At 40.4% G+C, this 17165-nt stretch overlaps 1 protein-coding gene across 4 annotated transcripts; it reads left to right on the top strand.

Annotated features, from left to right (window-relative positions):
- Positions 1–1559: 1559 nt before the first annotated feature.
- sf3b2 (splicing factor 3b, subunit 2) lies at positions 1560–13213 on the top strand. 4 transcript variants are annotated; one of them, XM_074623094.1, is made up of 22 exons: positions 1560–1763; positions 2558–2604; positions 3498–3548; positions 4186–4416; positions 4699–4789; positions 5052–5146; positions 5724–5832; positions 5962–6065; positions 6893–6999; positions 7048–7213; positions 7326–7448; positions 7534–7614; positions 7736–7963; positions 8053–8202; positions 8351–8440; positions 9306–9413; positions 9617–9724; positions 10273–10415; positions 10807–10908; positions 11254–11353; positions 11499–11690; positions 12811–13213. In XM_074623094.1, the coding sequence occupies exons 1-22, from the start codon at positions 1640–1642 to the stop codon at positions 12880–12882; spliced, it is 2622 nt and encodes an 873-aa protein (XP_074479195.1). In that variant the 5' UTR covers positions 1560–1639; the 3' UTR covers positions 12883–13213. The 4 variants fall into 4 exon arrangements, with proteins under 4 accessions (XP_074479195.1, XP_074479196.1, XP_074479194.1 ...); XM_074623095.1 differs by having other exon boundaries at positions 6893–7042; positions 7091–7213; XM_074623093.1 differs by having other exon boundaries at positions 6893–7042; positions 7085–7213.
- The last annotated feature ends 3952 nt before the right edge of the window (positions 13214–17165 follow it).

Below are 17165 nucleotides of genomic sequence, written 5' to 3'. Positions count from 1 at the left end.
GGGCTTCTTTATAGATCCAATATGAGTCCTTTATTGTCATTGCACAGACTACAACGAAATTATATAATTGAATAGCTGTGCAACAGTAATACAAATAAATAAGAAATAAAAAAATATAAAAATATGTATTATAAATAGAAAATATGTATTTGCTTTACCTATAAAAAACTGGTCAGATATTGCACTAAATAATTAAATAACAATCCTGACGGTATATGCACATATGTTAAACAGTAATACAAATAAATAAGAAATGAAAAATATAAAAAGATGTATTATAAATAGAAAATATGTATTTGCTTTACCTATAAAAAACAGTTCAGATATTGCACGTTGTGAGTTGTATTGGCTCTATATACAAGTAATAAATAAATATGTACAAATAAATAAACTAAGGTGCAGTCAGGGCCGGTTTAAGGCATAGGCCATTCAGGCGATCTCCTAGGGCGCCACCTTCTGGGGGTTGCTGGTCGCCCTTTTCAGTGCTGGAATGTAACTGTACTGTAAGATATATATATATATATATAATATATTTTATGTTGGATACTTAAACTGTCCTGAAAGTGTCCTAAAGTTTTGTTGTTAGGTTTTTGTGCAGCATCGTTTTGAAATACTCTATTATTTTGAGTATAAAAGTTAATTTTAGCAAGAAATGTATGTCTTTCTAGCTTTGAAGTTTCAAGCTTTGATTATTTTTTGTTTTATCAAACTGAATGTTTTATACATTCATAATATAATAATAATAATAATAATAATAATAATAATAATAATAATAATAATAATAATAATAATATATATATGCATATATATATATTATTATAATTATTATATTATGTGTGGTGGTGTAGTGTGTAAGTTAATTTTAGCTAGAAATATATGTCTTTCTAAGCTTCAAAGCTTTGATTAATTCTGTTTTATAAAACTGAATGTTTTATACTTTCATAATATAATAATAATAATAATAATAATAATAATAATAATAATAATAATAATATATATAATATATATATATATATATATATATTATATATATATATATATATTCAAGATTTAACATTCAAGAGTTTTATTTGCCATTTGCACCTAAGTATATTGGAATTCTGAGCAGTTACACCAAGTCAGCTTTAAGAAAAGAAAAAAGGTAGAAAAGGCACAGGGTAATTACAGTACAAAATAAATAGCATATTCAACTCAACACAATAAATAAATAAATTATTAAAATATCAAACGCCCCTCAGTGTAGTCAATTAATAAACTAAACTACCCTCTGCATAGGAACGATACCCCCAGAATACAAATATACAGTATATATGCTCCATGACCATGTTAAAAGAACTTGTAACTCTCAAAAATATTTAAAAAATAAATAATTAATATATTTCAGACAATTACACAGTGAAATGCATATATATATATAGTAATAATATAATATAATATATATTGATTATTGTGATGTCAAGCCAGGTTCAAGGTGTCAACACTGACATCTACAGGCTATAATTAGTAAAAGCTTATTTGCTCCTCATTTAGGACTTCATATCCCAGCAAGGAGTGCGGCAGGGTTGCTTCCCCATCATGCTTTGCGCTAATCCCATTCTGCGCCGCTCATGCTCGCTCGTCCATTGAACGTACCTGAAACATGGCGTCCGACGGACCACCGGGCACAGAATCGTCCGATCTAGGCAGTGCTATCGCGGCACTGAACACATGGAGCCACCCGGAGCTTCACGGCAAGCTGGCGGAGCTGGGAGCGCCCACGATGGGTAAGAACAAGAGAGAGAGAAAGACGGAGGAGAAGGAGTGTGTTTAGATAACAGCAGCTAGCTGGTTGCTAAGGCTAAGCTAGTTGCTAAGCTAGTTGCTAAGCTAGTTGCTAAGCAGTGAGCTAGTTGCTAAGCAGCGAGCTAAAGTTAGACCCTGCAGTGTATTTACACTCTTTAAAATGTACACAGTGTCTATTTACATGTAATTCAGTAACATAATGTGTGGAAAAGCAGCACTAACTATCTCCTTTAAGGTAAGTAGCTATTGATTTACCTGTTAGCTTGCTGGCTAACTTCATTCAATGAAGCATCACTTGTCAGAGTCAAGCTAACTTCTCTTGGTAGTGTTGAAGGGGGCTTAACTTCACACATATAACCAGGATTGAAGGATAAAAAAGAAGCTAATAAGACAATAGTGGTGTTGTGATAGCTAAATATATATATTATTTATTACATAAATACAATAGTCTTAATGTAGCACATGTTAGTTGTGCATTATTTACTCCCTTTTTGTGGCTACAGGCTGTCCACTATGTGTGCAAGAGCAATGTGAGAACATCCTTAATACAAATTACAACTTCTGTCAGACTTGAACATGCTATAGATTGAAAATGGACTTAAATTATGATATGGCTGTGATTGTCTGAGTGTTTGTGTGCATGTGATTTACCATGTGTGTGTCAAACACAGCTTACATTCATAGAAGTGTCAGTGCAATGTTATACCATGACTGTTGTTAACAGGAGAGTCTACATACTTTGCTTGAATTAAGTATTTTTTTTGTCATTCTTCAGGTCCCAGAGAGGAGCTGATTGACAGACTGAAGGGCTACATGATTCAGGTGAATATGACTACAAAGTCTGTGCCTGTACCCATGTATTGATGCTGAGTGTTTTGAATGTTTGTACCTGTCAGCTTTGACATTCTGTACTTCTTTTTTTCCAGCAGTACTCCTACTTACTATCACACGGGTATATAGATAGATAGTAACTTTATTGATCCTGAGGGAAATTCAAGTTTCCAGTATCACAGTTCCATAGTGCAAAACATGTTAGTAAAAAGGCAGTAAAAAAGTTTGTAGTACAAAAAATATACCAAATATAAAAATACAAGGAGATGAAGAAAACTGTTAAAAAGGAATATAGTGCAGGATAACAGCTGTGATACACGACTATTAAAAAAAAAGGGGAATATAGTGCAGAAGAGACTGTTAAAAGTGAGTGTAGTGCATTATTACCTGTCCTGCAGACCGTCCTCCTTTGTCCCCCCCTCCTCCCTAGAGAGGTGTTGTACAGTTTGATGGCCCGGGGGACAAAGGATTTCCTGAGTCTGTCTGTGGAGCACTTGGGGAGCAGCAGTCTGCCGCTAAACGAGCTCCTCTGTTTGGTGATGACGGCGTGCAGAGGATGGCTGGCATTGTCCAGTATGGCCAACACTCAAAAGCCATACTGGACAACGCCGGCCATCCTCTGCACGCCGTCATCACCAAACGACGTGCAGAGGATGGCTGGCGTTGTCCAGTATGGCCAACACTCAAAAGAACATGACTAGATAGGGATAAAGTAGTGCCTGGTTCATGCATGCTTCAAACATAGTTGTGAAGAGAAGATAGTGTGGACTCTACCTTCTTAATGTGGTTAAAGAAACAATGCACAGTCTACTTCTCAGATACTGTTGCTCATAAAGTCTTTAGCACAAAAGTATTCACTCATTTGTTGGTGTTATTTTCTGCAGACTGGGATCCTCCTCTGCAAACCTAATGACGACAAATCAATGGGCTCCCAGGTAAAAGTCACATATCAAATGGAAAACGTAGCTGAAAATGTGTGAAACTTTTTATACGTGTATTTCCTGTGTGATCACACATACTGCTGGCGGATCTCACCAGATTTCCTGGACATCATTGTGTTATCAGTTTAGTGTGTATTACCACCTAATGTTGCATATTCAAACTGCATGACATATTTGCATATACCACTCTACTTGAAAGTGTAATGGTAGTGCTTAAAGCGGCAGTAGGCAGAATATTTTTGGCATCATTGGGCAAGAATTCCATAATAACCTTTTAGCATATTGTAATTCAAGTGTTCTGAGAGAAAATGAGACTTCTGCACCTCCTCATGGCTCTGTTTTCAGGCTTTAAAAAATCAAACCCGTAACGGGAGACTTTGGCCAATCACAGGTCATTTCAGAGAGAGCGTTCCTATTGGCTGTTCATTTAACTGAGCCGGCAGTCAATCACTCGCAAACGTCAATCAAACGGTCAAACTAGGCAGCACTGATCAAATGTGAATCAATATTCTGTTACTGTAATGCCTATTTCTCGCCTCAAATGTTTTCAGAAACATCTTGTAGTGTACTTCACTTCCCACCCTCATACCTCTCATTCTCCTCACAGTCTCCTATGTTTCCTCCTCCCCAGATGCAAGGCATCCCTCCAATGCCCCCGATGCCCATGCCCCCCATGCCTCCTGGCATAGGCATGCTCCAGGCTATGAGCATGATGCCCGGAGGGCCCCCTCCGCCCGGCATCCACATGGGCATGGAGCCCCCGGGATTGCCCCCTCCCGGCCTGTCGCAGGACGATCAGCTGAAGATGGCCCAGCACAGAGCAGCCATGGTGTTACAGCAGGAGGAGAGAGCCAAGCAGCAGGTAGGTGGCGTTTACCGACTATGTAATCCACTTTCAGATTTCCCTTTGAAACACTGAGATGCAACCAGTCTGTGAGCTGGTAGGATTAAGAAAAACAGCTCCGTAAAACATCTGTCCTCAAAGCAAGGGACACAAATTATAAACAACAACACAAAAGATCTGACAAAAACTACAGCTACACTCATGTCTGACAGCTGCCAGATAAAAGTTTCCCACCCTCGATGCTACTCCTTTTCTTTAACCATGTATTCAAGTCCCATCTCCTTCCTTCTTGTATATCAGGCTGCAGTGATGATGGAACAGCAGCGTCAGCAGGAAATGGTGAAGATGCAGCAGGGTCCGGGGGGGCCCAGATCCATGCCACCAATTCGAGGTATGTTGGTCCGATTTCTTATTCCTGCTGCACGTTACCTTACCCATAATAACTTATTTTGTATCACAATTTCCTTCTGCCTGAGCCACAAAGTAAACTGTATTTCCAGAAAAAGATTAGTGCAAATGACAGTGGTTTCATCTGGACTCTGAGGCTTGAGGTCTCCAGTGAAGTTTTACGGCTGACTTTTTACACCACATGTTTGGTGTAGATGATCACATCGTAAGTAAAGTTGTGTCACCTGCAATCTGTGTTTTTGCAGGTATGGATCCTCGTGGGCCGCTGCCTCCTGGTGTCAGCATGATGCCGACACAGAAACAGAGAGTTCCACCTCCCCCAGGAGAAGATAACAGAGAGGTATGTGGGTTTTTGTTAATGTGTTAATTTGGGAGGCAACTCATGTACCTGACTTCACTTCAGTAGTGGTTCGTCCAAAGATTTCCGTTGAGGTTTCTTCTTCTTCTTTTTTTGCTGCCCAATCCAACAGACTCCATATTTAAAACTAAAAATGTTTGCAGAACAGCCCCATTCAAAGCTGAGTGAACACAGCATGTGGATTTTTAGAAAGATAACACTACTGATGATTAGTTATAAGGCCCGAACACACCAAGCCGACATCAAAGAACTAGCGGTGATGAAGGCCGACTGTTGTCGCCTCACGTTGCCTTTGTCTTGGCTAACAAGTGGATTTACCATGTACGGTCTGTGCCTGCATGAGATGAAATAACTCTCCACACCAGCAGGCGGCAGTAGTCTGTATTCATCATTCAAAAAGGGAAACCAGAAGACCGAGGATGGCGGATATACAAGCCGTTGCTGTGATACGTACATGAAATAAAGCAGCGTTTGCCGACCATTTTCACACCACTCTAACTCACCACTTAGCTTCATTCCAGATGACCATGTCGTTGTAAAGTATATCCTTCCATTCCAGATCTGGCAGAGCGAGGAGGTCAGCATCAGCGGGCCCAAGATCCCTCAAGCTCTGGAGAAGATCCTCCAGCTGAAGGAGATCAGACAGGAGCAGCTCACCGACCCCGCAGGTCAGTACAGCTGTTACTCAGCTGTTTTACTGGAATATTTGTCCATTGGATTGTTAGACACTGGGATAATGTGGTTGCATTCTGGTTCGTAATCTGATTTGTCTGTTTCTGTTCTCTTCCTGTCAGCAGAAGAGGAAGAAGATGATGAGGCAGCAGAAATGGACTTGAACAACTCCTCTGCACCAGTCATGTCTGAGACAGAAGACGATGACAGTCAGATATCGAAGAAAGATGTAAGTCTTTTCTCACACCATCTCTCCAGTAGCACCAGGCCGCTGTACTTGTGACATTTGAGTCGTGTCTCATTCATAAATGAAGGCTTATGCATTGTTGTTGTGGTCCTCTTTGTGTTTTCATATTTGCACGTCATCACAAAAAGTAATACTGCCTGTGTTGTAATCCCAAGATAAACGAGTGCATAACAATGCAGAAAGAGACATTTTTTCACATATGTGTTTTTAATAAATACCGCAAAACTTCAATTAAAAGCCGAACCCCAATTAGACACAGATCTCAATTAAACGGTAGGTAACGTTTGTCAATATAGACATGTTACACATCGTTACATCGGTTAGATTGTCCACAACTCAATCGTCCAGTTCATTTTATGAGCACTAAAGTACAATTCATTCAGATATATTTGTTGATTGCTGCTTAATCTGATATGATAAACACTAACAAATATGGATTGAAGCTGAGTGTTTCGTTAGATGGAAGAATGTTGTGAATTGGAGTGAGAAAATTACAGTCAGAGACGCTGAGCGCCGCGTGGGTGCAAAGTTGTGCCTATTGTCATGTGAAGTCCACTAAGAAATAAAGGTGTCCTCACCTTTCTCTGTTTAGTTTTCACCCCTTTTCCGTTTCGGCAGACCGGCTCGTCGCTGACGGGCAGCTGGGTTTTAACAGGATAAAGAGAGATGTTGTGCCGGTGCCGTAAAACGAGCGTCGTTAACTGTCTCGGAGCTAGATCAAATGAATGATTCATCATTCAAAAGCCCGGGCTATTAATTGGAGCTTTACAGTATTTTAAACTCTTCAATTTATGAACCTTCCCTTCTAGAAAAACCGCCGACGCAGAAACCGCAAGAAGAAGAGCAAGAAGAAGCGAGCCCTGGAGAAGAAGGAACACGCGGAGGAGCAGCAGAAGAAGAAGGAGGGCGACGACAAAGAGAAGGACAATGACAAGGACAAGGACAATGACAAAGACAAGGTCAAGGACAAGGACAAAGACAAAGAGAAGGACAAGGACAAGGACAAGGACAAGGACAAGGACAAAGAAAAGGAAAAGGAGCCCGAGGTGGAGATCGAGTACATCACGGAGGAGCCGGAGATCTACGACCCCAACTACATCTTCTTCAAGAGGATCTTTGAGGCGTTCAAGGTGACTACAGAGCACTATTGACTTACTGTACTCGGGCGAATGTTGCCTTCAGGTGTATTCTGGCATTTGCTTCTGTTTTGTTGTAACGCAGCCATTCCCTTCTGTCTCCTAGCTGACCGATGACGTGAAGAAAGAGAAGGAGAAGGAGCCCGAGAAGACGGAGAAGCAGGAGACGGCCGTGCTGCGGAAAAAGGGCTTCGAGGACGAGAAGAAAGACAGCGACGACAGTGACGACGTATGAGTCCTTCCTTCTGGAACAGACATAAACACAATCCTGTTGGTTCACATGTAAAACGTTTGAAATATTTTTTCATGTACAGGATATGAGAACAGATGTCCCTAAACTGTCAAAGAAGAAGCTGAGGAGGATGAACAGGCTGACTGTGGCTGAACTCAAGCAGGTACACTAAGGCTAATGGTCATTATTACTATTCACAGTTGTGATTATTATTTGTTTCAGCCTGTTGCTTCACTACTCTCAATAACCTTTCATCTCACGTCTCTCCCTGTCTCTTTGCTCAGCTGGTGGCTCGTCCAGATGTAGTGGAGATGCACGATGTGACGGCCCAGGAGCCCAAGCTGCTGGTCCACCTGAAGGCCACCAGGAACACGGTGCCGGTGCCTCGCCACTGGTGCTTCAAGAGGAAGTATCTGCAGGGCAAGAGAGGTATAGAGAAGCCTCCGTTTGAGCTGCCAGAGTTCATCAAGAAAACGGGTATCCAGGAGATGAGGGAGGCCCTGCAGGAGAAGGTGGGATACCAGCCGCTTCTTTTCAGCTTTTCTCTTTTTATGAGACGTGAAGTTCAGCCTCTTCATTATTGTTCATTTTCCGTTCACAGGAGGACGCCAAAACCATGAAAACCAAAATGAGAGAGAAGGTTCGTCCCAAGATGGGAAAGATCGACATCGACTACCAGAAGCTCCACGACGCCTTCTTCAAATGGCAGATCAAACCCAAACTCACAATCCACGGAGACCTTTACTACGAGGTACGAGGTTCTCGAGAATTTAACCATTTCTCTCAGCTTCTTATTGTTCCACAGCGAATCACCCCTTGCTGGAAACGAATAGTCAGTGCTGCAAGCTGCTTTTAAAAGAGCCCAAGAAGTGACCTGCTGTGTTTTTGTGTCTCTGCAGGGAAAAGAGTTTGAAACCCGTCTGAAAGAGAAGAAGCCGGGTGATCTGTCTGATGAGCTGCGTATCGCTCTGGGCATGCCAGTCGGACCTGTAAGATCCACTAACATCATAATTCCATGTGAAGTTCAGTTAAATGTTAAAGTTAGCAAAGCACTGAAATCAAGTGCAATTTCTCTGGAAAAATCCTGCTGTGTTGCATGATGCCTATAAATCTTTGGATGCCTATAGTTAACCGTCCTTCAGTAAAGTCAGTCAAAAAGAGAGTTGTACACAACATTTACTCTACATCTCTGATCACGTTCGACAAATCACAGTTTGTCATCTACTGTCATCTAAATGTATGTGATATCTCGATTCTGGCACCAAACAACACAGCTAGATGACATTTTCGATGTGTAATTTTAGCCCGCTGCTAGTGTTAGCCTCTAGTCTTTCCTTTGTTTTGCCTCCAGCTGACACCGTGACGTAATCATGACGTCAACACAAAAAGGGTCTATATGCTATATGTTGTGTAGTATGAGGTTCCACTTGTGCCAAAAAATATATCAACTGCTCTGTGTAATTATATCTGCTTGCAGCTGCCTGTCTTATAGTGTTGTTACCGCCGCTGTTGTGTCGCTCTCCTTGTTACTGCTGTTGAATGTACGACTGTGCAGGCGGTGGAAATGAATCTCGTCCTGTAAAACGAGACGTGACGAGTTGTTTATTCAGAAACGCAATAACAAGGAGAGGAAACACGACAGCTGAGATAATGACGGGTATAAAAAAATATACCTGGGAAGCTTGTCTTTGTTGTTTTATAACTTCAGTTTCAGGCATCAACATATTTTTAGCTCAAATAAACCCCTCAGAGGATTAGCACAAAGGATCCAAATAGAATAGTTTTGTTTGTTTCAAGAAGCATTCTCTACTGTTAGTGAGGAAATGGAGCTTACGTTGTCTCTTCTTCCCCCAGAACGCCCACAAGGTGCCTCCTCCCTGGTTGATAGCGATGCAGAGGTACGGCCCCCCTCCCTCCTACCCCAACCTCAAGATCCCCGGACTCAACTCCCCCATCCCAGACGTAAGACAACTACTGCAGAGTTTTTTTTTTTACCTGCATAATGCCAGTAATCCAATTTATTATTGTGCTATAAAAGTTTGTTTCCAATGTGCAAACCTAACTCGATTTGTGTGTACGCCCTTCACATTCACAACAGCAGAGATGATCTGTTAATGTTTCAGTGTGTTTAACTTCCTTCATCGTTTTGCTCCTCTGCCCGTTAGAACTGTACGTTTGGTTATCACGCCGGAGGCTGGGGGAAGCCGCCAGTAGATGAAATGGGCAAACCTCTTTACGGTGACGTTTTCGGGACCAACGCTGCGGACTTCCAGGTCAGGACTACAAATACACACACACACATATACTGTATATACTGTAACTGTGAAACTGTAAATCTCATGTAGTATGAAAGATGTGTATACGGTACTTTATAGGGGTGTGGGAAAAAATAGATACAGCATAGTATAGCATCATTTTCAGTTAAAAAAGGTAATGGATCGCAATATATCTTATTGCATTACTAATGTTTAAAATCGCAATAAGATCATATCGTGACTTAAGTATCGTCGTGGGGCTTCTGGTGGTTCCCACCCCTAGTACATTATCACTATCATTATGACATAATTGTCATGAAACTGAAAAGCTATACAACAAGATCATAATCTTAAACAGAAAAGCTTTGAATTAATCAGAATCATGGTACATTTTTTCCCGATCTGCTAGTATATTCTCTCAGTTAAACAAATGTTGCCATGTACATTTAGTTCAAATTGTCATCAAATGTCCTGTAACAACTGCAGTTTTAACTTAATGAGGTTTGTATACACCCAGATTGATTAATTTCAGAATATGTCTAATAATATGTCGACTGTGTGATCAGGCCAAAGCGGAGGAGGAGGAGGTGGATCACGCACCGTGGGGAGAACTGGAGCCTTCAGACGAGGAGTCATCGGAGGAAGAGGAGGAGGAGGAGAGCGACGAGGAGAAAACGGACGAGACTGGATTCTTCACACCAGCAGACAGGTACGAATTCTGGTTGATAACACTTTAATCAAGAAGAATCGTGAGACTCATTTCAAAATAAGAGGCTCCTCACCTGGAAGTTTTCATTATTTGCAAAGAGCTGTAAGGTTAAACACAGACTAATGACATTACCATAATTTACTATGTTATCATAAGATCGACCGGCCTGTGAACTTTCAGATTAAAGCACCAGGTCTGATCTCTCGCTGTGTGCATGTCATCTTCCATCTGTGTCACGGATGGGCGACGCCATCTCTGCCTATATGTTCCAGATCACTCTCAAAGCTCCGAGTGCTCGATGTTCATACAAGCAACGCAAAGATGCATTCATGGAGACGGACACGCATGGATGAACTCATCATGATGTACTGTGTCTGTTTGTGTGTTTCAGTGGGCTGATCACGCCCGGAGGCTTCTCATCGGTACCCGCCGGCATGGAGACGCCAGAGCTGATCGAGCTGAGGAAGAAGAAGATCGAGGAGGCCATGGACGGGTGAGTGCCGCTCACGGCGATGCTGCTTGTTTTAATTTCCCATTTACTCCCAACAGTAGAGCTCCTGCTGTTTTTGGTGCACCACAGGCTAGAAACAGAAACATTTTGACATTTCATTTTCAGTTGAAAGAGCTTCGAATATTAAAAATACAACATTTACATAAACATCTCTTTATAGAAATGGTGCTACATCTACAAAATGAACTGACTAACTACTTTTTACTGTGTGTTTAAATGTCTTTACACCCACTGTAAATCTTCATAAGTGTTAATGGATCAAAAACCATCAGTCAGAAAATCTCTGTTGTATTATTATTATTATTATTAATGATGTTGTGTTCATAGAAACGAGACGCCACAGCTGTTCACAGTGCTCCCAGAGAGACGAACTGGCCCCGTAGGAGCAGCCATGATGGCCTCAACACACATCTACGACGTGTCAGGGGTAAGACAACTGTTGTATTTTTGTGTGTAGGCGTGTGTATATATGTATATTTATATACAGTGTATATATGTAAGCAAATGAAGTCAAATGCTGCAATGTCGTGTGTGTGTGTAGCCGTGCCTTAAATCCTCTGTGCTGTCTTCAGGCCATGGCCGCTCGTAAGGCGGGCGGAGGGCAGGAGTCGCTCGGCGTGGAGGTGGCCCTGGCCCCGGAGGAGCTGGAGCTGGACCCCATGGCCATGACGCAGAAGTACGAGGAGCACGTCCGAGAACAGCAGGCCCAGGTGGAGAAAGAGGACTTCAGCGACATGGTGGCCGAGCACGCTGCCAAACAGAAGGTACAGACGATCTTTCTTCATGTAGACAATTTTTTTTTTCTGTTCTCGATTGCTGATTGATAAAAACACTCCAGTAATTTAGTTTATACTTGAAAGTGTTACCATTTGCTTTTCTGAAGTCTGACCGGTATTTCAAACAGAAAGGTTGTTTCCAGGCAGCTGCTGCGGAAGGTTTCATAGACATAAAGATCTACATATGCAGTTACTACAGACTAGGGATGTCAAAGTTAATAACAATAATAACATGTTATTGTAAATTTGTTTCTACACATTAACACAATCGATCTTTCGGAGGTTGTAGTAGGCTCAGTTTTAAAGCTAAAGTGAAGATACTGGTATCATATGAAACTAGAAAAATCGAAGGAATCCATTGGTAGTTGTGGTCACACTGGCCAATTTTGGGGAAACTCCACGGCAGTTTTGACAATAAAAGACAGCAATAAAATCAACCAGGCATCAGTTTTAAAACCAATGCAAAAGTTGGTTCTTAGGTCTCAGCAAGTGTGATTGTTCTAGGTAATTTTAGTTGCGTTATACTAGAGCTACAACGATTAATTGATCAATCGATTCGTTGTCAACTTTTAAATTAATTGGCAACTATTTTGATAATCGATAAATTGGTGTGAAAACATTTTTAAGAACACAAAAGTCAAAATTCTCTGATTCCAGCTTCTTATATATGAATATTTTTTGGTTTCTTTCCTCCTATGACAGTAAACTGAATGTCTTTGGGTCTTAGAGTTTTGGTCGGACAAAACAAGCATTTTGAATAATCGAGAAAATAATCAACAGATTAATTGACGATGAAAATAATCATTAGTTGCGGCCCTAAATATAGTTGAGATTAAACTTTATGAAGTATATTTTTCTTCTATTACTTACTGCGTTTCCCCTTATTATATTCCTTTCCTCACTAACATGACCAGCTGCATCATTACAAATGGAACAGTTGGTCATATTTAAGCCCCACGTGATACACTGATCACCGCTTATGTAGGAAATAAACATGACTACTGTTTTATTTATAAACTAAAGGAAAGTGGGAGGCTGTTAAAGCAGTCATTTCACTTTCCCCACATTTGAATATTAATAACCTCCCCTCCCCCCCTTCTCCGTACAGCAAAAGAAGAGGAAGGCCCAGCCACAGGACACACGAGGCGGTGCCAAGAAATACAAAGAGTTCAAGTTCTAGAGCACAAACGCCGAGACGAAGCGCTGCTGCTGCTTCGAGAGAGAGAGAACGAGCCACAACAGGAAACGAAAGCGGAAGAGCCGTACTCAGATTTTACCTTTTTGGAGGATGCAGACTGCAACATCGATCATCTGTTAAGAGCAGCAACCGTAAACCCAGCTTTGTTCCTTTTTTTAAAACTATAAATAGATGATTCTTTCGTGACGTAATCTGTGTCACATGATCTCTGTTTGACCCTACGTTTTATGTCTTGGTTATTTTTTCACTGTAGCCATGTTGTTGTTTTTTTTCTGTTTTTTGTAAATAAATGAATGATGACAAAAGTTCACAACTGTGCTGCCCTCTGGTTTCCATTTCATTCCATTCATGTACTGGTGGTAAAATGCAAGGTTAATGCCAGGTCTGAGTCAGCTGATCCAGTGACTACAGGCTGAAAGGAGCTCTCACTCTGCACCTTATTTATTATACTCCCATGACAACGTAGTCGGGGGGGGTATATCGCGCTCCGCGTGTCCGTCCTTCCATCCGTTTGCGTGTCACACTTTCGTTTCCAGAGTACAACTCGGAAACTATTTAACTTAGGAAATTCAAATTTGGTATGATGGTTGACAGTGTGGTGTAGTTCCATTAGTTCCAAAAGGTGAGTTTCAGACAAAAGTGAGTTTCAGAAATCGCCGGACACAGCTCTGACGTCCGAAAGGTGCGAGGGGAAGGGGGTTTCAGATGCTGACCTGCGACAAGCACAAAAAGGCGGCGGCAAAGCTTCAGTTTTCCACCAGCTGTGAGGCAAAATAACCTGCTGTGACATCACTGGCCAAAATTGCAAAGTTTCAGTCTAGAGAGCAGCGCAGCAGGTTTCTATCCCTTATCAGTGTTAGTTTGTCCTTTAAACTCCTGGCTTGGGCCTATGGTCAAGTATTCATTGTCATGGTTATACTATTGGTCTCACACTTAGAAAGATGATGATTTAACCTGCCACATCATGACCACATGGAGGTCACATTGACTTGTGTGTCTCTACTGATTTAAGAGGAATGAGAGAAAGAAGATTGATTTGGTTGTAAAATCGATGGATAGATCCTCTGTTTTGGCACACTGAGCTTTCCCAAAGCAGGAATAGATGCTAATATTTATAAGCACTGCAAGCCCTTCAATTATCGAGATTTGGTGTATTGTTGGAAATACACTGCATTTAAAACATCTGCAGTTTATTTGTAGTAAGGTCTGTCTACCAGCTGGGTTGCTACGGTAACACTGATGTCATTGGGGGAGCACAACATGCATGAGGGACTAATGAAGGTTAATGCTTTTAAGTAATGACTCATTAATTCCCACAAACATGCAGTCTCCCTGCTATAGGCTACTATAGCAATACAACAAGCTGCAGGTCACGTCTCCACAGCTGGAGGGCAGTAGAGGACCCTGATGGTGACGGTCACCTGACCGTCTGGAAAAGCCCAGTGACCTAAAAAGCTGCAGAAACCTGCATGTTGACTCGGTCACTAGTACACACAGGCTCACACACACACACACACACACACACACACACACACGTGCAAAGTCAAAGGCTTTTACTGTCTTAAAGGTTACATTGATAACATTTTTATGTAGACGAATCATTTAAAAAAAAGAATACATCCATAGATCTTTTAGAAAGGTGCCGAATAAAATTATGACGGTGAATTAATCATTTTAAAAATGTTGCTGACGTGGTATCTCTGGGTAGTCAGCGATCAGGTTACCAGTTAGTGTGGAAAAAAATGGATAAATGGAGTTTGACACTGGTGTCTCTGTCAGGCTGTCCAAAGTTATCAATTGTGCCTTTAGAAGTAATTTCAGTATTTTTTGAAGCAGAAAAAATGCCTTCCAGTTTCTCAAATGTGAGGATTTGATTTCTTTGGGTTTTGGCATAAACAAGTATTTTGAATGTATCATCTTGGGCTCTGGGAAATTATAACATAACAAGCATTTTTATCTATTATCTGACATTTTATAGACCAAACGATTACTCGATTAATCAAAAAGAAAATCAAGAAACTCATGAATAATTCAAATAATCTTTAGTTGCAGCCCTAATAAATATGAAGTTGTGTATTTTGCCTAATATTGCAAACACAGAAAATTAGAAATCTACAGCACATTAGTATAATTTAGTTAGGAGCTGTAAAACTCAGGGATAATGTCAAATAATCCAAAATTGCAAACGCTGTATAAACTGCACAACATCACCATAGTAGCATAGATCTCCATATATGGGAAGTATAGGCTAATTGTGTTGCATAAGAGTCGGTGTAAACTGTCGGTGTCACTTGATGACCTGGCAGATTTCAGGCACTGTAACCCAGGATAATCCCGTGACTGTGTTTTAATCTGCTTGATCCTAATCCCTTTATGGATGGCAGAGGCCGCATGGTTGCGAGAAAAGCACGTTAAAAAGAGCACCGTCTGCTTTCGAGTCATCCGGCTGATTATGAAGAGCGAGGGACGCAGATAGGCAGCCGAGCGGAGAGTCTGCGTGTTTTTTTGACTCCAGCTGATTTCACTGATTGTCAAACCTTTGATCTAACTAGCAGTGACATCATCTTTTGTTTAGTGGAACTCTCAGACTAGAATCTGAATAAGTGAAGAGGTTTCACTGTCTTCCTAAAGATGTTTGACCTGCGATCTACATTCATTAAACTATCTTTCAACCTCTGATACACTGGCTGCACACCATTAAGAAACACAGAACTACTGGCAAATGCAAATAGGGAGCCTTGCTGTGATTAAATTAGCCAAATGAGCCAGTTTATATTTTATTATAAAGTAAAGTAATGCTGCCTTTAAAGAGGACCTATTATGTCCTATATATATTTGTTTGAGGGCGTGCCAAACCAACTCACTAGTTAGTGAATTTAATGTCAACCACGACCGTTTTGTCAACCACGACCGTGTTGCCTAAACTTAACTTCCTGTGAAGCAAGGACACTATGCATGCAACGAGCGTATGTTGACACGCCGTCCTTGGTCCGTCCAAAAGTAATGCAAGAAGGGTAACTCATGCGTCGATCGCCGATGCCGAGAGACACTGACCAAACGGCGGTATTTGACAAGTCGGGAGTGAGAATGTGTTGACCAAACTAGCCTTCAGGCAGGTATTATGTAAATGTGTTACTTGGTGACATCATCCCATTACGGAAGAAAAGGCGGGACTTCAAGGCAGTTCAGGAGCAGTGTTTCTGTGGGGGAGAGGATTTCTAACTTTGCAGACCTTTTACATGCACAAAAAACACAATCTGACACACTAAAGGAAAAGGAAAAAAAGCAGAAAAGCATAATGGGTCCCCTTTAATGGATTTTATTTGAACAAAACATGCATGACAAAAGTTGAAGAGGGAACATTCTGTTCAAACACACAGCGCCATTAGCTGTTTGCTCTCTGTTACATCATTACTATAAGTGGTTGCTGGCGTGCTCTCCAACCAGCAACAAGTCAACAAGTCCCAGTCATTTTATTATCATTTATTCAGCTATGAGATTTCCAACATCCCCTGAATGTTGCAGACTTTAGCTAAATCTAAATACGATTGCTGTATTTTTTCACTGAGTACTAGTTAAGAGTGCAAAACTATCCACAAACATTTTTTTTAAACGTTTTATTTATTGACTCACTTAGACTATACATGTTCTCCAAGGTACAGAATCATTCAGTCATACAGTATCACTGAAGAACACAGAAAACATGCCATAGCATAATCATAAATCCATAAAAGCAATATTTGTATGTGAGGGGAAAAAATAAAAGAAGAAAAAATAAATACATTCATTAAAATAAAATAAAGACAAATTATTTTTATTATCATTATCATTATCATTACTATTACTATTATTATTATTATTATTATTATTATTATTATTATTATTATTATTATTATTATTATTATAAGTGAGTAAAAAATTTAATTGAAATTTGTAAAAAATAAAATAAATAAAATAAAATAAAATAAAATAAAATAGAATAGAATAAAATAAAATAATAATCATAATCATCATCATCATTAAATTTTTTTATTATAATAAAATAAATGCTAACAAATTAATAAGGTAGATGAAAGCTGATTGCGAGACAGTACTGGAAGGAGGGGCTATAGAGTATGACATCATAATAGTTCCCCTTATTCTGCTTATTAATAAAAACAGGCCAAATAGGAGAGAAGGAATAGGAAAACAGCATAAAAGAAGAAAAAAAAACATGATCAGTACATGGTCCATCCATATAGGGGAAAAAAATCCCCCAACATTTC

The sequence above is a fragment of the Sebastes fasciatus genome, chromosome 22, assembly GCF_043250625.1.
Source record: "Sebastes fasciatus isolate fSebFas1 chromosome 22, fSebFas1.pri, whole genome shotgun sequence".
Taxonomy (NCBI): Eukaryota; Metazoa; Chordata; class Actinopteri; order Perciformes; family Sebastidae; genus Sebastes; species Sebastes fasciatus.
This window is presented reverse-complemented; position numbering and strand designations above follow the sequence as displayed.